Source organism: Peromyscus leucopus, chromosome 10, assembly GCF_004664715.2.
Source record: "Peromyscus leucopus breed LL Stock chromosome 10, UCI_PerLeu_2.1, whole genome shotgun sequence".
Lineage (NCBI taxonomy): Eukaryota > Metazoa > Chordata > Mammalia > Rodentia > Cricetidae > Peromyscus > Peromyscus leucopus.
The window spans coordinates 8,254,606-8,279,706 of NC_051071.1; the positions used below are offsets into that span (position 1 = coordinate 8,254,606).

The 25,101-nt window shown below is 40.9% G+C and overlaps 1 protein-coding gene across 5 annotated transcripts in view; it reads left to right on the forward strand.

Moving 5' to 3' along the window:
• Positions 1-680: 680 nt before the first annotated feature.
• Positions 681-25,101, forward strand: part of Vrk2 (VRK serine/threonine kinase 2) — a 131,607-nt gene continuing 107,186 nt past the window's right edge. The window contains exons 1-2 of one of the 5 annotated variants that reach the window (XM_028895021.2): positions 681-779; positions 3,549-3,692. In XM_028895021.2, the coding sequence (XP_028750854.1) occupies positions 3,557-3,692 (136 nt within the window). In that variant the 5' untranslated portion in view covers positions 681-779; positions 3,549-3,556. Of the gene's footprint in view, positions 780-1,416; positions 1,596-3,545; positions 3,693-25,101 lie in introns of those variants that run through there. The other 4 variants (XM_037208919.1, XM_028895020.2, XM_028895019.2 and 1 more) reach the window with 4 other exon arrangements.

Genomic DNA, 25,101 nt, shown 5'->3' on the forward strand with positions numbered 1-25,101 from the left:
CTATCCCTCCAACCCAAAAACTAGTCTCGCTGGGCAGTGGAGGTGCACGCCTTTAATCCCAGCACTCGGGAGGCAGAGCCAGGAGGATCTCTGTGAGTTCGAGGCCAGCCTGGGCTACCAAGCAAGTTCCAGGAAAGGCGCAAAGATACACAGAGAAACCCTGTCTCAAAAACAAAACAAAACAAAACAAAACAAAACAAAACAAAACAACTAGTCTCACTGGGCGGTGGTGGCGCACGCCTTTAATCCCAGCAGAGCCAGGCAGATCTCTATGAGTTTGAGCCCAGCCTGAGCTACAGAGTGAGGTCCAGGAAAGGCACAAAGATACACAGAGAAACCCTGTCTCGGAAAAAAAAAAAAGTCTCATCCCATCTTCCATTTTGGGAGTTTGATAAACGACCAATTCCTTACTTAACAGATTTAGTGAAGAGATGTTAACATCACAAAGCCACCACCACTACTACTACAGTATTTGAGCCAAACTTGAAACAAATTTTATTAAATACTAGCCAGAATGTGGCCAGCTCCATACCTGGGATTCCAGAGTATGGCCAAGAATTAAGTTAGGGAGGAGCTAATAAAAGCAAACCCCACAAATCTAAGCAGTTCCTGCCTTCGTCCAATCAGCGGCAAGCATACATCCTGACACCGCGCACGTGTGATCAAGCGAATCCTCTGAGGTTGGAGCAAACAAACTTGTTTACAGAAGTGAAAACACGTAGCTTGTTATCTTACTTGAACAACAGCCCCCACCATTCCAGGAAGCTGTCTGTCCTTGGGTAAGTAGGGCTTATAAGTTTATCTGTCCTTGGACAAGTGGGGTTTACAAGTTAGAGGCATTTTTGTTTTATAGATCTCTTAGGCACAGTAATTAAAACTTAAAACATAACTTTAGCCCTCACAGAGAGAACATGTCATTTTTTTCCTCTTCGTATTTGCACTTGCCTGTTTCTAGGTACGGAACTTAAATACTGTTTAAATAATTTTTTTTTCTGGGGTTTGTTTACTCCAAAATAGGAACTCATTGTGTATCCTTAAAGAACTAGAAATACACTTGACGGATTTCTCTCAGTTGTCACTGTAACCTTGAAACCCAATAACTAATCTTTTCCATTTTACAGATGGGAAGGTAGAATGTACTAAGTTGTGTTTTAAACATGCTCCTGCCTGGGAGTATCACACTCAGATACGGCCCCCACCCCTACCCCTGCTCCCGGCGGAGACCGCAGAGGCGCCCAGGGCTGGGTGGGTAAGCCTGGTAAGGGTCGGGCCAATCTGAAAGCCGTTGGTACTCAGGACTGGTACAGGAAGTCTTCAGTTCTTCCCGTTCAAGTGCGCGCCCTGCTGACTCCACCCCGTGCGTCCCCGGTGGCTCAGCAGACTGACCTCGGTAGGGTCAAGTCCCGCCCCTACCTAGTCTCTCCCGAGCCTCGCTCTCAGCTTGGGCCCCGCCAGGCTCCGTAGCCTCGGGCTGCCCGGGCGGCGGCCCCGATGCTCGCCCTGCCCCTGGGAGGCGCCTGGCGCGGCCCGCCCGCCTGCCAGGCCTCGGCCCCGCCTGGCCGCGGAGACCGGCGCTGCGGGGACGTGGGCAGCAGGTCAGTCCTCCCTCCGTCCCTCCCTCCCTGGGCCGCCGAGCCTCGGGTGCGGTCCCGACGGCTGCGGGCCCGGCTCCGCCCGCCCCGGGGTCCCGGAACCCGGTCGGGCGCACCTGCACCCCCGGGGCTGTCCGTCCGGTCGGTCGCGGCCGCCGCTCGCCGCTCGCGGGGAGGGATCTGCACCCGGCGAGCGCTTCACCCGGTGCCACCCGGTGCCCCAGACTTCGTGTGTCTTTTCAGCTGCCCGCTCAAAAGTTGTTGTAGGAAGACGTGAAAGTTTCCGCCATCAACTTTGGCGCGGGCGCCACGGTGTCCTGCCGGGTTAAGCGAACCCCGTGACACCATCCTACTTCAGCACCATGTCCTAGGGGTTCACACTAGATTTCCCGCTCTGCTCCAGGTCGTGTGCAGTCCGAATACTGTTATGGGTTCAGTAAGTGCAGGAGGGAAAATTCTACTCAAGCTTTAAGAGGGACATTGTGTACTGTGTGTATTGATGAATCATTTTCACGAAAGCGTCGGTCTTGGTTAGTTTTCGTTGTTGTTAACTTTTCACCCAGGGTCATCTGGGAAGAGGGAACTTAAATAAGAAGAATGCGTCCATTAAATTGGCCTACAGGCCCTCTGTTGGGGTGACGGATGGAAGAGGGCCCAGCCCACTGTGAGCAGTGCCACCTCCGGGCAGGTCCCGGTGTGTTTAAGAAATCGGAGCCCGCCAAGCCAGTCTGGTAGGGAAGGAGCCATCAGGCAGGGTTCTTCCCTGGCGCCTGGTCCAGTACCTGCCTGGAATTCCTGTTTTGAGCTCCTGCCCCGACACCCCTTCAGGATGGACTGTAAACTATAACATGAAACAAACTCTTTCTGTCCCAAGTTACTTTTGTCTGTGGTGTTGATTACAGCAACGGAAACCAAACGGAAGCAGAATTTATCAGGTTTTTTGACTTTTGTCTAGAAATAATAGGAAGAACATGGTTACTTTTATGCTTAGTTTCAAGTACTTATTCTGATATTTATTAATTTAATTATATACCCCTTAGAAATGTTTTTGGCCAACCCCCAAAAGCTCCTATTAGTCATTTTCTAATTTGTATTCAATGATAATTAAGGTTGTATGGTTTTCTTATATGGAATTCCTGTTATTTGTATGTCCAATGTGCTGTTTTCACATTGATGGGAGTGAGTAAAAGAGCATGTCAGAAAAACCAAAGATAGTCACCTGATCTGCCAGATTAGATAACCAGGAAAACCCTTGCTCGTTGAACAATCCTTCCTGAGTGTGTTGCTTGGTGGTCAGAGTGTCTGACCTTTGAATTTAAAGCCCTGCTCCTCAATAGCCACATGTTAACAGTGTTCTCAACAAATGATTATTTCCATGTGTATGAGATAACTTTGTGGAGGTGTGTTCTGTAGTGTTGCTAAGTATCAATAAACCCTTGAGTGGAGTTTTAAAGTATTGCTTTAAATGAAACACAGTAGATACGTTTTAAAGATTAATTTTTGGTTATGTACGTGTGTGTGTGTGTGTGTGTGTGTGTGTGTGTGTGTGTGTGTGTGTGTGTTTGTGTATGGGTATGTGCCTGTGAGTACAGGTGCCAGTGGAAAAGGTCGATTCACCAGACACCCAGAGCTGGAGTTACAGAGGTTTGCAAGCTGCTGTGTGGGTGCTGGGAACTGAACCAGGTCCTCTACAAAAGCATTGCATGCTCTTAACCACCTGCCGTCTCTCTAGCCCCAATAGGTCTATTATATATAATTTATATTATATGTATATTACATACATGCCAGTATCTCTTAGATTTCAAAGTATATGGATTTCTAACTTGAATATGGTGGATGGGCTTCTCTAGTTGGAATTGACTTCAGGATCCTAATCTTAATTCTGGGGAAAACATTGGAAGAAACGAGTTTTAGTGCTAGTTTTGTTTTTAACTGTTTATCTCATCCCTCTGCCAGTAGATGTGATGGCACCAAGAAGAAAAGAGAAATACAAGCTTCCGGTTCCACTCCCAGAAGGCAAAGTTCTGGATGATATGGATGGAAACCAGTGGGCACTGGGCAAGATGATCGGCTCTGGAGGGTTTGGATTGATATACTTAGGTAAAGTATGACTAAATTGCCAAGTATAATTATGGCTGTAATCAGTGTAACTATGGTAACAAGGGTATTTTAAGAGCTAACTGAAATAACAGAATTCATACTATTTTACAGTAATTGGAAGATAGTTAATGTTTAGTGCATTAACTAAGCATTAGGTTCAAGCCATAACTGACACAACACATTCCCTGTTGTCTTGCTTTTCCAGTAACTTGTCGAAGTCTTTTCAGAGCATAATTGCACAATCTGCCAGACAGAACATGAATTTTCTTTTTGAGAACTTGTTTTCACTGATTTTTATAGCTCCTAAACAACAACTATATGTAAATATTAAAAAATACTTATTATGTGTGTGATACATGTAGGACATGTCACAGGGTACCGGTGGAGGTCAGCGGACAACTTTGCTTCTCTCTTTCCACCTTTCTGTGGGTGGTTAGACATCCTTACCTGCTGAGCTGTACTTCTCTCCCCTACGGTATGACTCTTAATCATTGGTATCTAGGCAATACTAGGGCCTAACTGTTTCGTGACTATGTTCCACATAAAATTAAGCCTTAGTGACTGAAAGCATCTATTACCTGAAATGAATGAACTTCTCTTGTGTGACTGGAGTTTAGTAGTTATGTTGTTCTTCAGAAAACTGACAAAGTAGTTGCTCAAATGATCTGAGCTTTATGATGCCAGTAGGGACCCTGCTTGGGTGTACTTCTATATTGCATTTAAACATTCAGAAATTATCCTGAATTTTAAGAGGCCATTTAGGACTGTCTCAATGCTGTGATGGGATGGGGGAAGGTATCTGCTGTGTGATTGTGTTTGATGAATAAAATACTGGTGATTAGAAAAGAATAATCTGGGTTTGGGGTGTAGCCCATGAAAGGTTTTGGGTACCATGGTTTTTAGCACCTCCTACACCAAACAAAAAATACAACGTAAGATTCTCTTACATATATTCGTTCACCCTACAGCTATTTCTGTGGTAGACATCTTTGGGGCTTGTGCAAGGTAGCTCATTCTTGTGATCTCAGCATTTGAAAGCTTGGTCTGTGTCATAAGTTCTATGCCAACCAGGGCTATGTAGTAATATTATATCTCAAAACAGACAAACAGCACAGGGGAAAAAAAAAAACACAAAACAAACAAGGAATAAAAGAAAAAAAAAAAAAAACATCCAAAGCACCCCCCCCCACACACACACCAAATACCAGACAAAAAATATCCTCAAAAATACCAAAACAAGTAGACATAAAAGAAGTTCTTTTGGCGGAATTTTGGTTTTCTTATCAAACAGACATGTTTCTGGATCATGAATGATTAAGATATTACTCTTGGTGCTTTGTCTTTTGTGTTTGTTTATTTTGAGAAAGTCTCAAGTAGCTAAGGCTAGCCTTGAACTCCTGATCCTCCTGTTTCTTCCCTTCTAGGCTGGGATTACAGGCGTATACTGCCATAACTGCCTGTAGTTTTCAATGAATGAAGGAAATCCAGTAAATAAGCAACTGCCTGTCTATTACTTGTGTCTAATATAATTGGAAAAACAAGATCAGGACAAAAATATTACATGGGCTGAGTAAAGAGCAGATTCTCAATTTAAAGAGTGTTACTGTGTGTGGTGGCTCATACCTTCAGCTCCTAGCCCTCGGGAGCTGCAGCCACTGATTGAGTTTAAGACCAGACAGGGCTACATCATTAGAGCCAGTTGAGTGCTAGATTGGGCAACATAGGCAGGCAATACTTTTCAATAGAAACATAATGGGAGTCACCTATATAATTTAAAAATTTCAAATAACCACATTAAAAAAATTAGGAGAAACAGGTGGAATTTTTTTTTTACTAATACATACTATTCAATTTAAAGTATCCAAAATAATTCATTTTATCATGTTCATGTAAAAATAGTGAAATACTTTATATCTGAGTGGAAATAAAAAATCTAGAGAGCATCAAGTATCCGGAGCTTAGTGCCACACCTGGCTGGTAAGAAATGAAGGCACGTGTCTAGTGAGTCCTGGGTGTGCCTAAGGGTAGAATTACCCACAGAGTGAGTGCTATCTGAAACAGGTTAGTAAACTCTTTCCCATAGCAATGAGTTAAGATCTCTGGTATATTGTCTTGACTATAGGTCAAAAATAGAGTTGAATAAATTATTGCTAATGTGACTGTAGCCTTGGATCTACAGTCTACGACATATTTACTTTCCTAACTTTTGAATTATTTTAATAATTTCAAAGAACTGGAGAAAAGCTTCAACTATAATGATGTTATCCCTTTTTACTTCTTAAAATGTAAGTATTTATTTGAATTCAGGTTTATGTTGAAGAATGAATATCATGTTTATACATGTTTTATAAATCTGTATACACACCACTTGTTTGGCTCTGGTCATTAAGGAGGACTCTCCATGCTCAGGAGTGACTGACATTCAAGTGCAGAGAGTTCCTTTAGTCTAAGTACAGGTCATATGGCTTTTAATTATTTTGTTTCTTATTACTCAAATAAAATTTGGTAAGATCCAGCATGTTGGGTGGCACCCGCTTCCACCATCTGAATTCTAGAAACCGTACCCTGGAAAGGCATGTACCAGCACATACTCATCATCATTGGGCATTGTTTTGAGAGAGAGAGAGAAAAAAAATGCTTCATTTTTCTGAATTATGTGACAAACACTTTATTATTCTATGAACAGGGTGTAATGAATCACAGAATCAGCTTAACTTTGTTAATGTTAGTTTTCACTGGTTATTTCCAAAGCTACAAATAAGCAAATCCTTGAGAAGCCCTCTGGTTCTGGCAGTTTATGGCGGTTCTTTTCATGTTGTGCATATGTATTACAAAGCACTTAAATTCAAGCTTTCCTTAATAATCGGGTCCAGTGATTCTTTTTAGGTGTGCTTCGCAGATACCCTGCTTTGGCAGGCCCTTTCTCAGTGCTGGTGGCCTAAGGCTGAGAAGAAAGTAGGTGCTCTGTCTGGCTCATTGTGCATGTACAACTGTCCTCCAGCTTTGAGATCAACAGCCCAGGCCTGTCGGTAATCAGCCACTTGGAGCAAAGGGGAAGGGGCAGAGGAGTTCTGTGTCTGTTCTTGGAGAGATAATGTGCCTGTAGCATTCCTAGCAGTAGTCATGAGAGGGAAAGAAGTCTGAATACAAGAACAAAGTCTGTGCTCTCTTTGTATATGAAAGCGGGCGGGAGGGAGGGAAGGGAACAGGCTGGGGTATGGGAAAGGTGCTGTCATTTTAGTACCAAACAAGCAAAAAACTTTCTGAAACTCCGGGGAAAGAGAGAACTGAAGGTTCGAATTCTGTTTAATGCTGCATACAGCGTGGAAGCCACTAACCCGAGGGAGATGTGCGTAGTAAGAGCAGAAGTTCTGTGCTGGGAGACTCTGAGTTGAGTCCTGACTTGTCACTGAGTCACTGACAGACCGAGTGGCCTAACTTCATTATCGTCTGGAGTCTTTGTTTCTATTCTGTGTAATTGTAGCAATAATTACATGGGTTAAATGAGATGTTTTAAAGTTTGGAACCTAGGAAATACTTAGTAAGTAGAATCTATTTAGAACTTCCCATTCTAATATCTGGTGTCATGGTGCGTCAGGAAGAGACCTTCATTGCAGGGACTTTCTGTTTCTTCTGCCTTGAATTGTGGTGGATTTAGCTGCTAATGTTGTAAAACTAAGAACACAGCAACTGTCTACAGGTGCCTTTATGTTTTATTCACCACTCTGTGTCTGTTCCCTTTAAAATTTCCTGGAGTGGTGCAGTATGTGGTGAGCATTTCCATTTAGACGGTTACCTGTTTGCTTCAGATATGAAAGGAATTGGACTCCAAAAGTTAATGAAAATGCAGAAAGAAATACTCTAGGATAAATGTTCATCACATTTCTTGGAAAGAGCTTATTGTTGGAGGGATTGAGGCTGAGATTGTGGTACTCAGCCCACACAAGTGAATTTGTTTGCTCTCTGCTGTAACTACAGATGTCACCTATAACCCAGTCAGCAGTCAGATGTGTTCTATTAGACACAAAGAGACCTGCTCAATGGAACTCTCATTTAGTCCTCTAAAACATGGTCTCAACCTTCCTAATGCTGCGGCCCTTTAACACAGTTCCTCATGTTGTAGTGACCCCAACCATAAAATTATTTCGTTGCTACTTCATAAATGTAATTTTGCTACTATTATGAATTGGAATGTAAATACGTGTTTTCTGGTGGTTTTAGGCAACCCCCGTGAAAGGTTCTTGGGACACCAATCCACAGGTTGAAAACTGCTTCTCTAAAGGAATGTGCATGCACTTTATTGACAACAAATTGGTATTATTGTCTTCCACGAAGAGCAACACAATATAGCTGAAATTATTGGCCATTTGGTGATCCAGTCTTAGGGATCATTACTAATAGATAAGTGGTTAAATTTAGTTAAGTAAATTTTGGAGATTTTTGTTGCTGTTGTTACATTATCCTGACTTTGCTCTTCAGAAACAGAAGGAATTTTTTTTTTTGGGGGGGGGGTGTTTTTAGAAGCTATCAAATTTAACTTATTTATTGATGAGGAAATAGTTCTACTTATAAAGGAATAGAAGAATGTGTTGTAGTATTGCTTGGTTTATTTATTATTTAGTTGGCTTTGATGGATTGATTTTTAATTGCAGAATAACATTCAGGAAAGTCAAATCATAACACTAGTAGCAATATTAAATGTTATTTTTGCAATATTTTGTAGAGAAGGCAGTTAGTCTTGTGAAAATGAAAAGAATAATAATTTGTTTTAGAAATTATAGTAGCTATATATATTATATATGCAATAAACTAGCTCCTAGTGAAGGCATAGTTAAGAGATATAAACTCAAGTTTGCCTGTCTTTTTAAAATTTATTTAATGTGCTAGACCTATAGGTAAGTAAAAATATCTAGAAGATGTATTTGAATTTTACATGCACTGTCAGTAGGCTGTTAGTTTTGAGTTTATATGACACAGTGCTATTCATTTCCCTCTCAGTCAAGAAATCCAAATAATTAAGAAAGTTTGTAGCTGGGCGGTGGTGGTGCACAGAGCACTCAGGAGGCAGAGGCAGGTAGATCTCTGTGACTTTGAGGCCAGCCTGGTCTACAAAGTGAGTTCTGGGACAGCCAGGGCTACACAAAGAAACTTTCAAAAAACAAAAAAAAAAAAATTCTTCATAAAAAAGATGGAGGAGGGATTCTTGCAAGGCTTAGCATTCATTTTTTGGTTTTAATTTTTTAAAAAAGGCTGACCTTAAAAAACATTTTACATTCTGCATCTTCCCTTTCAATGGTTTAAATGTCCGAATCTTGCCTCCCTGACTCCGCCTCATTCAAGTGTGCTGTCCTTCCTGCTGCGCTGCAGCCCTCGACTGTCTTTGCTTGGCCAAGGTTCCTTTCTCTCTTTGTAAATGGGAAACTCACTGCTGTGGGGAAGTTTCTTCCTCATGAAATGAGCTCACCTCTGTTGCCACGCAATAAAAGGATTCTCTGAGTTCGAGAGCTTCTGGCTTCCTCATGAAATATGGATGGACTTCTGCTTCTGTAAGAGAAGGGAGAAGAGGAATAAATAGTGTGAGGTATAATCCTTCGTTCAGACCCAGGGGTACTCATGTATATGAAACAAATTAGAAGGAAGTGTAGGAAACTTCAGGACTCGGGAGTGGGCCTCCACTAGACGTTAGCAGTTCCCGCTCCGATGGTACAAGGTGTGTGTGGGCTTCACACTGCTTCAGAGTCTTTGCCTCTTACATCTGGCACATGCACCACCTTTTTCCTGAACACTGTACAGTTACTCTGTGTCAGACTTTTAGGAGAAGAGAGGGAAACCTCAGCAATTGTTTCAAGACAGTTGTTAGAGACTTGTACTGTTTCTTTACAAGCCATAGCCAGGTGGGCTGGGCTTGTCCTTAGCATCTCCCGTCCAGGGAAATGATTTTATGGAAAGATACCCATGAAGGCTAGAAACATCTACAGATGCAGTGTGATCCCAGGCAGTGGAGCATGTGGCCCTTCATTGGCATTAGATGATAACAGGAGGATCTCCTGGCAGAAGAACTGACTTTTGCTGTGTTCTGCATGCTGCCCCTCCAAACCCATCTTTGATTGGCACCTATGCCCTATTGAAACTGGCATCACACCTTCTGAATGGGCACTGTGCCAGGCTAGCAGATGGGTATGGGCAAAGGCATGCCAGAAACCCAGTATGTGAATCAAGTTTAAGTATCAGGGGCCCAAACTCCCATCCAGGGATATAAAAACTGCAGTCTGTTGAGAGCTTTTTGTGCTTAAGGTTAAAGGACATGCCATTTCTACTCCAGCTTAGAGGTTGATTAATTTTGAAAGTCAAACAGGAACTCCTGTGGTGGTGTCAGGCAAAATTCTGTCTTTGGTGAATGAGAATTACTACTTCATGTGGGGAAGAGAAAGTATTGTAATGAAGTTTCCGAGGAGAGTGAGTCCCCTGCAAGTCCCTCCAGCACTTAAGCAGCGTGCGTTCAGTGAAGATGAATATTTCTATTCTCCAGCAGAGCCAGGTGCAATCAAAGCCAGATCTTCAACCCGCTGCAGTAAAGAACCCTAAATTTAGAAAGGGCAGGCGAAGTTTAGAAGAACTCTGTGGTGGTAGCTCTTCTCACCACGAGCTGATGGAGCTTCACAGAAGTGTACAGAGGAGGAGATGAAGGGAAAACTCCAAATAGAAAACCTTCAGAGTGTTCCAGCCTGAAACAGAAAGATCCTTAACAAACTGAAAGAAAAAGTTGAGTCCTTTTCCCTCAGTGCAGAAATCTTTCTGAATTTTTTTATCAATAAAATCTTAGGTTACAGAAATGTTAGGACCAACTTAATACATAACTAAACTTCCTATTCTTACTTTCATTTTCTTTGCATGTCTATCATGTATATAAACTTTGCTTCTTGAATAATGGATTTTGCATAAAATTGAGTTCTAAACATCGTATTCCTTATGATTGTCTCACACCCACTACAGAACTGCCCCCACACCAGAAAGAGAGCGCACCATCATCCTTGTGATCATTTTAGTCCTATCTCCTAAGTGCTCTTAAATGTATAGACATGCCAAAAGACCAGCTGTGGCCAAGAGCAGCTTTGCTAATCGCATCATAGCCCTTGCTTTTGCTTTTCCACTGTGTAAACTTTATCTATGGAACAGATTCCACGAGACCGTTGTGAATACTTCAACGTATTCAAAACATATAACTGCCACAAATTAAACTACTAAAACTAAAGCTGGTGCATTGTAACTGCCAAGTAAACCTGGCACGTCCCCTTGTCAGACTGCAGGAGAGTGTGCCATGCAGTCCTCGGAAAACACAATTCATCCAGAAGCACTCTTGTCACTTGCTCTGATATTAAACCAGAGAAAGTGACATTAATTAAAGAAATGACATGAGCCAACAAAGGCAATGAAATTATACATTTTGGCTTTGTGCAGACCTTCACCCAACCTGTTCTGTGTAGGTACTGTGGCTGGCTGAAGAGGGCTAGGCCTATGACTTTTACTCCTCCTCTCCCCATTCAGAGAACATTCTCGAGCAACTAAAATTTCCTGCCAGCATCGGGCTGGTGTCTTAGTGTAACCCAGTCATGGCTGGGCATCCTAGAGCACTGGTGTGCCGTCCCGTGGTACACTGGCTGCACTCGGGAACTGTGTGCAGTGTACAGTGAGAGACAGGAGAGTTGCCCTCACACCCAGCAGACAGCCTAGACTTGTCGGCTGCAGTCAAGGAGACCTGATGCTAGGACCAGTTGACTGGGAACCCCAGGACAGGAAGAGACAAGCAGAAGGAGCCACAGCTTTCCTTTGTTGCTATTACATGCATCCTCTCAGTCGGTGTTTCACCAGGTGAAGTGGACTGACTTTTCTCACCCTGCATGTCACACCGCATTGTGCAGTCCTAACAGGCATGCCCCAGTCATTAAAAAAAATAATAATTTTTTTATAGGGAAAAAACTAGAAAAATGTGTGGTCTCTGTATAAGACATTCTAATTTCATATTTACAGATAGTATTGTGTATATTTTAGGGAGTTTGCTGTAAGATGAACATATACTTATTTTTTCAAATGTCTTTAAAATATTAGATACCATGTGCTTTATTCATAGATTATAGCACTTAATGGGAAATGTTTGCTCTGCTAATACATAATATGGAGGAATTTTAAAAATATGGCCGTTGTATTAAATCCAACTACTTCTGTGTTTAGAATAAAACAGTTTTCTGGGTAATATGTAATTGAAGGAGATTTAGTAACCTGTGCAAACTATTTTAGGGGAAAGTATGGTTTCCTGTTGCGTCTATCAACTTTTCAAAAATGTAAGCACAAGAAACTTCAACAGAAAATAAGCTATCTCCCCCCCCCCCATTTTGTATGGTGCTGGGACTTGAACACAGGGCCTTGTGTGTACTACACAGGTACTCTGTCACTGAGCTACATCCTTAGCTCTTGAATTCTTTTAACCCAAGTCTGTGAACAGTCTGATTGAGGGATTTGTGCACAGTCAGAAGCTTTTGTGACAGTTTTCAAGCATAGGTATTTTATATCTGGGATTCAGAGTTTTCTAACTGTATAATTAGACACAAGGTTTAATGCACGTTTTCTGTGTCAGGCTGACAATGGCTTCAGAGAGACAGGGGTGCTTCAGGGGAGGGAGCGAAGGAGGCCAGAGTTGACACACACACACAGGCAAACAGTGGAGGAAAATCAACAGGCCTTGCGAAGTCAGGCATTGGAAATATGTCAGTCTTCAGAGACTGGCTTTAATTTGCAATCCGAGTGAAATAGTGTATTTAAATATGAGAGGCAGTATTATTGAGCCCAGCATGCCTGCTACTACTTGTTTGACTAGCTCAGAATAGAACACTGAGAGGCAAGGGCTCAAAGTTAAATGAACATTTATACATTTTAAAATCAAATGAAAGATTCAGAGTATATTCATGAATTAATTTTTTCCAGAATCCTAAATTTAATCAGCTGGAATTACTTTTAAAGTGTCATTCTATTTAACTTTGGGGAATGATGAATTTGCCTTTTAGTAGGGATGCTGTATTTTATCATGAAGATGAAACAAACTGTCTTTTGTTAATTACTCCCCAGAGACACTGGCCATTTTTCTCCCCTATGCTTAGTGTGGAGTAAAGGCAGCGCCTGCAGATTTATTTCAAACAAGACCAATTGGAAGCTTCACCATGTGTGAGAGGCGCTAGGAGAATGTAGCTTCCCTTTCAGGTATTCTGGATGCCCCCTAAATGAGCATTTTTGGAGGGAATGCTTTACCGAGGGGACCCTGAACACAGAGTAGAAATACGATAAAGAAGGAAAGAGAATAGTGGATATGTCCAATGTGTCGGAGAACTGTGGAGATGAGCTTTTGCAATCTTTTTTAGGAAGTCATCATCAGCTCTTGGAATCTTTTTCTTAGAGTGCCAAGTGCTGGGGTAAATGGTTTCTACACATCATTTCCTGTCTCAGGAACTTGATGACATTGAGGCCCAGGGAGGAAGTGAGATGCCTCCAGGCTACGTTTTCAAAGACCAACCGGCTCCATCTACTTTTGAGCTCAGGTTTCTTTGCTCTGTGCATCTATGTCCCTTGTGAAAGAACACTTTTAGTTTACAGCTAGCCAGAGAGAATATGGCAAGTGACGAGCTCACTTCTAACACAGCAGCTAAATAAGTGATTCATAGTATTGGCAGCTAATTTGAGAAATCTGTTAGTGCTGATGCTTACCGGGTGCCATTTTCATTCAGATTGACAACCACGGCACAGGCACTGGTGATAGGTTTATTCAGATCACCAAGTCTGTGAAAGAACATCTGATATTTACAGTAAACCCAGTGCTGAGCACAAAAAAAAAAAAAAAAAAAAAAATAGGTTTAAAATGTGCTATAGCTTAGGTCATACAATATTTTTATGAAAAAAGAATTAGACTAGGCAGCCAGTTGTGCTATGGTGTGATGAGACAGATTTGATGGGATTTCAGGCTCTTCAAAACTGAATAAATCTGTCTCATCTATAGGGATGTTATTTGTTTGTTTGTTTATTTATTTATATTTTCAAAACAGTGTTTCTCTGTGTAATCTTTGTTGTCCTGGAACTCACTCTGTAGACCAGGCTGGCCTCGAACTAACAGAGATGCTCCTAAAGTCCTGCGTCACCACTGCCCGCTATTTGTTTTCAGTCTAACGAGCAATAGGACGAGGACAACAAAGGGAGCTGCATTAGTTAGGACACATGTTATGATGTAAATGCACATATACACAGTGGAGTACTACTCAGCAGAGAAAGACAATGACATCATGAGGTTTGCAGGCAAATGGATGGAACTAGAAAATACCATCCTGAGTGAGTAACCCAAACCCAGAAAGACAAACATGGTATGTACTTACTCATAAGTGGATGCTAGATGTAAAGCAAAGGACAACCAGACTGCAACTCACAACTCCAGAGAGGCTCCCTAGTAAAAGAGGACCCTAAGTAAGACATAGGGATCGCCCAGTGACAGAGAAATGGATGAGATCTCCATGAGCAAACTGGGGGTGGGGGTGGGGTAATGGAGGGCAAGGGTCAGGGGAAAGAGAGATTAGGGGAGCAAGAGGTCCCAGCTGGATCAGGAGCATAGTGGAAAAATGGAGAGGGAGATACCATGATAAATGAAGAGCCCAAGGGAATAGGAAGAAACAGAGTGCTAGAGAGGTCCCCAGAAATCCACAAAGATACCTCCACTTGTAGACTACTGGCAGTGGTCAAGAGAGTGCCTGAGCTGACCTGCTCTGGTGATCAGATGGCTGAACACCCTGGTTGTCATGGTAGAACTCTCATCCAGTGACTGATGGAAATGGATGCAGAGATCCACGGCCGAGCCCCAGGTGGAACTTCAGGAGTCCAATTGGCGAGAGGAGGGATCGTATGAGTGAGAATTGTTGAGACCATGATTGGAAAAAGCACAGGGACAGATAGCCAAACTAGTGGAAACACATGAACTGTGAACCAATGGCTGAGGAGCCCCCATGGAACTGAACCAGGCCCTCTGGATAAGCGAGACAGTTGATTAGCTTGAACTGTTTAGGAGGCCCCCAGGCAGTGGAACCAGGACCTGTCCTTGGTGCATGAGCTGCCTTTTTGGAACCTAGGGCCTATGCTGAGACACTTTGCTCAGCCTTGGTGTAGGGAGGAGGGGACTGGGCCTGCCTCAACTGAATCTACCAGCCTGGGCTGACTCCCCAGGAGAGACCTTGCTTTGGAGGAGGTGGGAATAGGGGGTGGACTGGGGGGTAAGGCTGGGGGGGTGGGAGGAGGGAGGACAGGGGAATCCATGGCTGATATGTAAAATTAAATTATAAAATAAAAATATAAAAAAAGAATGACCCTGTGAGAGGTGAACTTTACAGAATGAATTACTCTTTACTCTCTTTTTTCTTAGAGGACATTTAAAGATGCACAGTTAGAAAACTAGATCTTTTAAAAGGTAAAACACAAAAAATCCTTTAAGTAGAATCTTGTTAATGTATTTGTTTCTTGCTAAATAATTTGTTTCAGATAAAAATATTTTACTTACAATAGAAGTCTAGACTTTGAAAAAGGATTCAGTTCTTTCAAAGTATTGTGCACACAGATGCTCTTGTGAAAAAGTTAAGACAGTTCATGTGGAGGTGAGTTTAGGTATTTAATAGAGGTACTTATTGTGTATTGCAGTGATAGTTTTTATACCTTTTTATTTGGCATGTATACATTACAAGAAAACAATGAACAAAATACAAGCTATTGCATTAAGTTAAAATATTTGTAGCAAGCCTGATGGCATACCCATGTGATCCCAGTACTTGGAATGCTGAGACAGGGAGATCACAGGTTCAAGGCCAGCCTCTGCCGTATAGTGAGTTGAACTTTCTTTCTCTCTCAAGAAAGAGAAAAGAAAAAGAAAACAAATTGAAATACATTAAAAACAAAACACTGTGATATAGGGTTATTAATTTCAATTTCTGTAGAATGTGAAGGGAAGATATTCATTATACTTGATGGTCTTTATATCAAGAGCTCATGTATTATAACAGGCTCTCTAGTGTCAAGTGTGAGTATGTAATTGAGAATGGTTATTAGTGATATAAACCTTCCCTCTTTACAGAAAATAGAGAGCTGGAAAGGAAGAAAAATCCCTGCACAGTAAACTTTGGGAAGAAAACAAAACAAAAGATCCATAGCTAATGGAAAGATGTTATATGATTGAGGAGGAAGAAAAGATTGTATTAACTTCCATAATCAGAAGAACTTCCACTGTAGCAGGCAGCTTTGAACAGGTCTCAGTGTTCTGAAATTAATTAATTTAACATAAATTGTATGTAACACGAAATCTCTCAAACGAAGAGATTGTTATTGGGGAGAACATTATTGTTTCTTTTACCACTGAAAGGAGATGATGTTAAGACTTCTAGGGGCTTTAGCAAAGGAACAGATGCAGCAAAGTATTTTATTAATGATAAGAAGAGCAAACCTAAGCCAAAGATGAATGATGTAAAGAAATTACCAAGAATTAGTACCAAGAGTATTATCAATATCTAGCAGATTTTAGATGAGTGTCAAATGAAATTATAACCACCTCTAAAACCTAGACCTCCCCTTGTTTGAAGTCCACCTTCAGTGTATTAGAATATGACTTAAGACCATGGGGATAGGGCTGGTGATTACTAGTGGATTCTTAACCTAACAAACAGATTTCATATAAAAAATCAAAAATCATTTCAGACCCAGAAAGTAGACTTCATGATAGTTAAGAGAAATAGGACTATAATTCCAGTATGCTATGTGGCCAAAGTTTATGTCTCTTAGGAGATAGAAATGAATACTTGAGGTCACACAGAACCTGACATCATTTTGTAACAGATTGTCATTAAGATAAAATAGACTTGAAGCACATGACTGAGACATCAAAAAGATAAATGAATTAAAATATGTGAGTTGAGTGTGATGGCTCACACCTGTAATCACTCTGGAGGCGAGTTGGGAGGAATATCATTAGCTTGAGGCTACCCTGGGCTGCAGAGTGAGACCATATAAACTAGTTTAATAGAATTTGGGGAGCTAATTTTAAGAACAGTAATTTTATAAATAAATTTTTAAATGTAATTCATATTTTAAAAATAGATCAATGAGCTGTGATAAGTTATAAGTGTTGACCAAAACATGTATTTAACCCTCTAAGCAAGCTTCAAATATGCTTAATAATGGAAACAGCTAAAGTAAAGTGTATCAGTGTCAAAAATATTTAAGAAATAGGTAGATGATAAGTGGACTGAAACTATAATTTGTACAGAATGAAATTATATATACTATATATATACCACAGTCAGTGAATAACCGGCAGAGTAACCCCAATAAAAACTTACAGTGCTGGATTGTAATTCAGTTTCCAATTAACATAGGAGGTAAAGTTATGAACTCTTGAGTAAAGAAGATAATCAGGCTGGAGAGATGACTCAGTGGGTAAAAGCATATACTGCTTTTCCAGAGGACCTGAGTTTGGTTCCCACAGCCATGTTTAAAGACTTACTGCTCTCTGTTACTCCAGATTCAGGGGGTCTGATACGTCTGGTCTTTGTGGGCACCCACTCAACCTGCATGCAGCCACCCTCAGTTAAAATAATTGAAAATCTAAAAAGAATATAATTCATTAAATTCTAGAATCACAGTTCTCAAGTGAGGAATACTGAAATGAAAGGATATAAGTCTAAAAGATTAAGATCTTTCTTACTTATATGTGAAGAATAAAACAATAAAGTTTGTTTTGTAATTTTACATTCCATAGTTAAAGTTTCTAGGAATGTATTAGAGTTCTCTAGAGAAACAGAGCTGGTAAGACACACACACACACACACACACACACACACACACACACACCACACGATTTATGAGAGTAGCTTCTGGCTGGTCCAGCTAGTTCAACAGTGGCTGTCCAAGAATCCAGTTGTTCAGTTCACAAGACTGGATGTCTCAGCTGGTCTTCAGGAGATGCTAGAATGCCAGAGAAGTAGGTTCAACACCAGGAAAGGAATGGACTTGCCAGTGAGAGTGAGGGCAAGCAGGCAAAGAGCAAATGCTTCCTTCTTCCATGTCTGTAGACGAAATTTTAAAGTCTTATTAAATAAGAAACACAGAGTCAAATACAGAGTTAAAAGCCCAAGAGATCAGAGCACTAGCGAAGAACCAAGACCACCTTATCTTACCACTTAGCCACTGTCACTTCCCCAGAGAGAGACCTTCTTCCTGTGTGACCTGTCTTCTTATTGCCTTTCTGTTCTGCCTTCTCATTGGCTCTAAACCAACCACATGACTTCCTCATCACTGCCTGTCTCTACAGACCTTCAGGTCTCTATGGTTGGTACTGGTATTAAAGGTTCAGTTCACCAGGCTTGGTTATGTCCTTGACCACACAAAGACTCTGCCTGCCATGCGATTGCATTAAGGGTGTGGGCTACCACCACCTGAATTCTGTTCCTGGCTCGCTATGACCTCTGATCTCTAGGCAAACTTTATTTATTAACATACAAATAAAATCACATTTCAGCACAATTAAAATATCACCACACATGTCCTTATATAGGCTGCCACTAAAAGATGTGGCACAGATTGAAGGTGGGTCTTCTCACTTCAAATGACTTAATTAAGAAGAATCCCTCACAGGTGTGCCCAGCTGCTTGGGTTTTAGTTAATTCCACATGTAGTTAACTAAGAATAGCCATCACAAGGAGCTAATAAATACGCTGGAGAAGCTTAATGGAGCAAAGTGAAGAGTAATATTGGTAGAATTTTAAATGACCAGAGTGGTGCCTTATTGGTGAAATTATTTTGGTCACTCCACGTAGTTAAAAGGATATTTATTTAATGGCGTAACTCACAAATTAAGTGATAGGTAGGTCGCAGGGTCTGGGGAAGGTGTATCGCAGTCCAGCGGTGTTCTCTGGAGCTCTGCTCTGTCTACCGCCACCATTCAGGTTCCCGGCACAGAGAGAGCACACAGAGAGAGCGCTGGCCAATCCATCTCTCCGGTCTCCAGGCGCCTCCCCTGACCCCGCCTTGTAGGCGTGACAGTTGCCAGAGTCTCAATGGGGCTTGGGACTTCCAGATCCAGCTGGAATGACTACCCACTACAGTGCCTGTTCATTTTTATCCCCAAATAGATAGGTAGGTAGGTAGATAGGTAGGTAGGTAGGTAGGTAAGTAGATAGATAGATAGATAGATAGATAGATAGATAGATAGGTAGATGAAAGAGAGAAAGAAAGAAAGAAAGAAAGAAAGAAAAGAAAGAAAAGAAAATGTAACTGTTACCAAAAAGAAGCTGTAAATATCCAAATAAATATTATAAATAAACTGACAAAATGTCTTCACACTGGTCACAAAATGTCTTGAACCCAGTAGCCCCCCTCCTCATTCAGCAGCTAAACATTCCTTCTTCATTCATTCTGTTTATCCGTCTTCAAGAATTCTATTACAGACTTTGAATGTAAATAATTTTGTGAAAAATGTTTCTAAGCTATGCAACTGAATATGGACTGTTTAGAGAAAGCTTTAACTTGGAGACTTTAATGATCTTATAAAGAATAGACTTTTTGTCTGTATGAAGATTCATTTAAAGTTTTTTTTTTTTTTCGAGACAGGGTTTCTCTGTGTAGCTTTGCGCCTTTCCTGGATCTTGCTCTGTAGACCAGGCTGGCCTCGAACTCACAAAGATCTGCCTGCCTCTGCCTCCCGTCATTTAAAGATTTGATGTGTAGATATTTAACACAGAAATCCAGGGTCTTATATATATATAAAAATATATATATTTAAACAAGGTTGTACATTATGTATTTCTTTTTTGCAACATTTTGGCCTCTTTTTTTCCCTGACCATTTTCTATTTTGTATGCACTTGTATCCTTCCTTATTTTAAAATTATTGTAGAAGAAAATTAGCCTTGCATTTGTATATTTCGTTCTTCTACATTGCTTTTGCTATTGAGTTCCTTAGTGCTGCATGTTCGTCAATGATCAATGTTTCCGTAATTACCCAAAAACTACTTGCTGGGATTTTGTTTGACATAAATTAAATCTATAGCCGAGTTTGCTGAGAACTATAGAACCTTCCAAACTAGGATGCCTCTCAGATTTCTTTCAATGTGGAAGAACATTGCTTCCCTGGGTGTACTCATGGGGGTCATGAGTGTTGGTAGAAGGACTCACTGTTTTCTTTATATGTAGATATGTCATCTCTCTCCCATACTCCCTTCCCTTTCTCTCATTTGTTTTCTCAACCAGTCGCATTGGTTAGTGAGGACTTACAGTTGGAGTAGGATTGGTGAGACAGAGCAGCTCTGATTCCCTCCACTCCCAGCCTCCGTTGGGGAGAAGTGTTCAGCCATTCATCACGTAATGTAATTTAGGTGCAGTTGTAGATGCTGTTTACCGAGACTAAGAAGATGTTTCCTCGAGAGTTCAGAGTTTTTTTTGTTTTTTTTTTTTTTTAATCAGGAATGAATATTAGCATCTTCAAATGCTTTTTTATGTATCACTTGGTAGGGTACTGTAACTTTGCACTGAGACTCATTATGTTGATGGTAGCTGATAATTTTGAATATTGATGTGTTCTTCAGATAAACCATCATTAATCTGTACATTTATATATATTTCTGGATTTGATTTATTTGCATTCTTCTGGAGGATTTCTTTCATCGGTGTTAATGACAGCTGCTGGTCTATAGCTTCTCTCCTTCCCCTCTCTTTTTCCCTATTCTCTTGACATGTTTTCTGGTTTGGGTATTAGGATAATGGTAACATAAACCTCATAAAATGAATTATGAACTATTTTCTCCTTTTCTCTCTGAAAATGAAGGTGTAGGATTCATTAAAATGTTTTTGAAGCCAATGGATTCTGGCCATTTGCTTATCTTATGACTTTTCCTACCTTCAGTTTTTAAGAATGTTTTTGACCCATCTAAACTGTCGGATTTATGCAAGTCATTTCTAGTATTGACATGTTCCACTACTTTGTGTGTCTGATGGTAGTGGTTGAACCCAGAGCCTCATGCATGGCAAGCCCCTGTGTTATATTTTTAATGTGTCAGCAGTGCACAAATTAGATATATTGTAGTTGTTTTATATTTTCTGTTCATATTCATTAAAAGTCTTGTTCATACATGTTATAGTTTTTGCTTCAACTAAATATATTTAAAAAACACTTGAAAAGAGATATGTAATCCATTACCTCTCTAACTATTTAACTAATTTAACTATATTTTTTTCTTTATTTGTTCCTGGTAGTCCACATTTCCTTGTATAATTTTTGTTTTTCTTTCACAGTGTCTCCTTTATCAGCAAGCCTTCCTTTCTGAAGGGTGTTATTGATAAATATTGAGTTGAAAATTATTTTTCCCCAGCACCTTCCTCTCCATTGTGTCTGATGAGAAAACTAGTCATTCAATTCAGTTATTGTTTCATGTAGATAATGTATTGTTTGACTCTAGATCCTTTTGAAAGATTTCCTCATTCTTAGCTCCCAGCAGTGAGGCCATAACTTGTGGGGCATTAATGTCTTCACACTTCTCCAGGGAGTCCCTGAGCTTTGTGAGCTCTGTATGTACTTAGGACCCTTTCCATTTAGTCCTCTTTCCCCAGTAGGTTTACTTCTCTAGTTCAGTGAATCTTCATGGTCTACTTTTCCCATTGCCCTCAGATTCCTGAGGCTCTGTTCTTCAAATTGGAGAATGTCTGTTGATTTGTCATCAGGTTAAGGATGCTCCATGTACTGTGTCTATAACTGTATCAAGGCCACTTGATAATTTAGAACATGCTTTTGGTTAAATGTTCTCAGAGTTATCTATTCATCCTCCATAGTGTTTTTTGTATCTTTCCTAGGTCATTCTAGCTTTCTATTTCATTCCAAAGCACTTGCCTTTTCTTTCTGGGGCACCAGAGAACAATTACTTTCATGTCTGTTAGATTGCTTAAATGTCTCTGTCATTTCAGCCTGCTGTTTACTGATTGCCTTTTTGTACATGGATGTGTTTTGTTTTGTTACACATTCATTTTCGTTTTTGTTGGTTTTGTTCTTTCTATACTTGGTACTTTTAGATTGCATTATGGATATCTTGAGTATTTTGAGAATTTGCATATTGTTTATTTATTTCAAAACAGAGATTATGAATAGTTAGGGATATGAAGTCAGGAAAGTTGTTCTAGTTATATTCAAGCCTCAAGTTCTGACAAGTGCATTCTAGTTTTTTGTGTGCTGTTAGTTCATTTTCAGCGGTGTTATTTAGGTCTGTCCCATGTATATCCCACCCAAGACTTAGCGCTTTGCCCTCTACTTGACTTTTCCCAGTTTGGATGCTGCTTAGTGTTGGCTATTCAAGTGAGAAATTTGAGAGGGAGAGTGGAGTTCATAAACAGCTTTCTGGCTTTCCTAAATCCTATTCCCCATGATCTCCTTGAAGTGTTGGCTCTCTGGGTCCTCCTTTTTGGGTTATCAGACTGGGAAGCTATCATCATCATGCTGCACACCCATGTCTGGACAAGGTGTGCAGAAAGTGTAAATAGGTCACTCTGCTTTATAGGACCACAGTTCATCTGGTTAGAACAGGAGCTTTTCCTTTCCTTCGTAGTTGATGTGCCTTTGGGTTTCTGAGTCACCTCAGAATCCCTTGGTTGCTGGGCTGAGAGTGAACTAAGGAAGAGTGGGTTTTCCAGGGACACTCATTTCTCTTGCTCCCCTCCTCATCCAGCCTTAACCTGGAGTTTTTCCTGAAGATCTTGCTGTCTATACTGATACCAACTTCAAAATGTGGGGCAGTTTTGAGTTCAGATCAATGGATGCATGCTCCATTTGCCCTCTTTCTAATATTCTTGAGAAATAAATGGAATATATGTCTGTTGTTTTGTTAATCTCCCTGGTCCAGAATAAGACCACTACCACAATGTAAAGTCAAATTTGAAGGAAACTTTAATTAAATACTGGCCAGATGGATGGCCTCTGGCAGGGTCCATACCTGGCTTCCCAGGAAATGGCCCTGAGTCACAATGTGGAGGGTTTAAAGTATTTCCCATCAGGTCCAACCAGGGGCAAACATGCATCATGATGTATTTCCTGCCTTGTGAACCTCCTGCCTACATGTGATCAAGGATGTCTGGCATAGTTGGGTCAAACAAACTTGTTTAGGGGAAGGAAAATATGTGGCTTGTTATCTTGCATAAACAATAGCCTCCAGCATTTCAGGAACTCTTTGTGATTGGGCAAGGGGCTTGCAGATCAGAGGCATTTTTGTTTCATGGATCTCTTAGGCATAATGATTAAAATTGAAAATATAATTTTGGCCCTTCCAGTATGGGTTTTCTGTGGATACTGAACTAATATGTATGCATTCCAGGTAGAACATGGACAATAGACCAAAAGTGATTTTACCGAGGTCTACTTGACTGGCAAATGGATGGTTTTAACAGAGTTAGTTCCTTATAGGAGTATGTGTGACCCTATTCTCTCTCAAATTCATGATCTTTTTGGTAATTATTATTGTTTTACACACACACACACACACACACACACACACACACACACACACACACCCTACTGAGTCTATTTAGTGTTGCTCATATTCTATGTGTTTAAGGCTGGCTGCTTGAGATTGGATAAACTATCAGGGCCTCATCCCTGAACAACTGATTCTCCCTCTCTCAGCAGCGTTTGATTGCCTGTAGCTCTTTGTCAAGTTGGTGCCTTGTGAAATGTCCGACCGTTGCCCTATCAACTGGTGCAGTCATTGTATAGGTCTTGTTGAAACAACCATATTGTTGGGATTTTGTAGGTGTAGCTTTCTTGACATATCTAGAAGACACTTTCTCACAGCAGCCATCCTGTCTGGTGTTGTACTTGTTTCAAAAAACCCCCAGAGACCACCAAGGAGCTGGTTTCTGATGCAAGCACATAAGGGTCCTTTTATTGTCATGTTCCAACCTGGGCCACTGCCAGGCAGATGGAGGAAAATGTTCCTGTGATGGGACCAGTAGTAAAGAGTTTTCATAGGGAAAAACTGCAAGCTTTGGCATCTTGGGATTGTATAGAAGGGATATGGGGCAAGGTGATTTTTTTTTTTTTTAAACTATTGGTCTAGATTTTTGGCATGAAACCACATTTGAAGCTATTGGGTTGGACTTTTGGCAGGGAATCACAACTTGCTGAGCAGGATTCTGGATATCTTTAAGGGCCATAAACTGCATACAGAATGTCTGCAGGAGCATGCTGCCCTGTGTCTGTTTGAGTTGTCATGGCATATTCCTAAGGTCCTTTCTGGAACTAAGTACAGCAGGTGGCCTAAGATGGTAGCCCTCTCCTAAGATGGAGTCTGTATTGCCTTCACAGCTGGTCCTTTTGCTTTCTAACCTTTCTGTGATATTCCTTGAGCCTTATGGGTATTTATGTGAGCCCTCTGATATGTTGAGAGCCAGTCTTCAGGGAAGAGGCTGAGTTCCTGCTTGATTTTTCCACTTCTGTGTTTGAAGTGTGTGGTATCTTTAGCAATAGGGTCTCACCTTCAAGTTCAGGGGCACTGGCTGTATGCAAGGGGCACAGTAAAGAACCACCCAAAGGGAAGGTGTTTTTTTTTTTTTTATTGTAGATAAGAGAGAAAATATTCAGAGGCATCAGGAAGAGTCCAGAGCAGAGAGAAAAGGAAGCAGACTGGACATGACCAGACCTAGGAAGGCATTGGAGGAGAAGGAAATAGCAAGAAGAATAGAGGGAGCAGCCAGGTGCAACCTTTGTAAAGAGAACCTAGGGTCTGGAACCGCCTGGGGCTGGCTCAGTGGAGCAGAGCAGGAGGCTAGTGTAGGTGCTTTGAAGTGTGTGACAGGTACATGTGAATGGGACTACAGGAGCCTGGAGGCCAGCATTGGCTTAAACACAAACCACAGGTGTAAGTCGGGGGAGAGCCCTTTGTTCCTTCGGCCAGAAGCAAGGGAAATGACTCCTTTTGGAGACAGGAGCTCAGCGTGTTTCATAAGTTCCTGAGGAACGCTGGCTTTTATCTAACACTAGAAATCCGTCTGTAGTCCAGCTTGAGCTCACTTTTGGACATATGCACTGTCAGAGACATAATAATGGCAATAACCTATGTTCTTTCAAGGTCTCTTGGACTTCCTTGACCAGAAATTTCTTTTGCCAGGCACTGGGGTTTTGAATTTTAAGAGCACGTTGTATATTTTATTATGTCTTTTTTTCAAATGTGTGCTTTCCAAATATTTTCTCATAGACTGTTTTTTTTTTTTTAATTCTCTTTACAGTATCTTTTACAAAGCAGCAAAGAATTTAATTAGGTTCAGTTTTTCAGTTTTCCATTGACTATGGTGTTGTTGATTCTGAAATC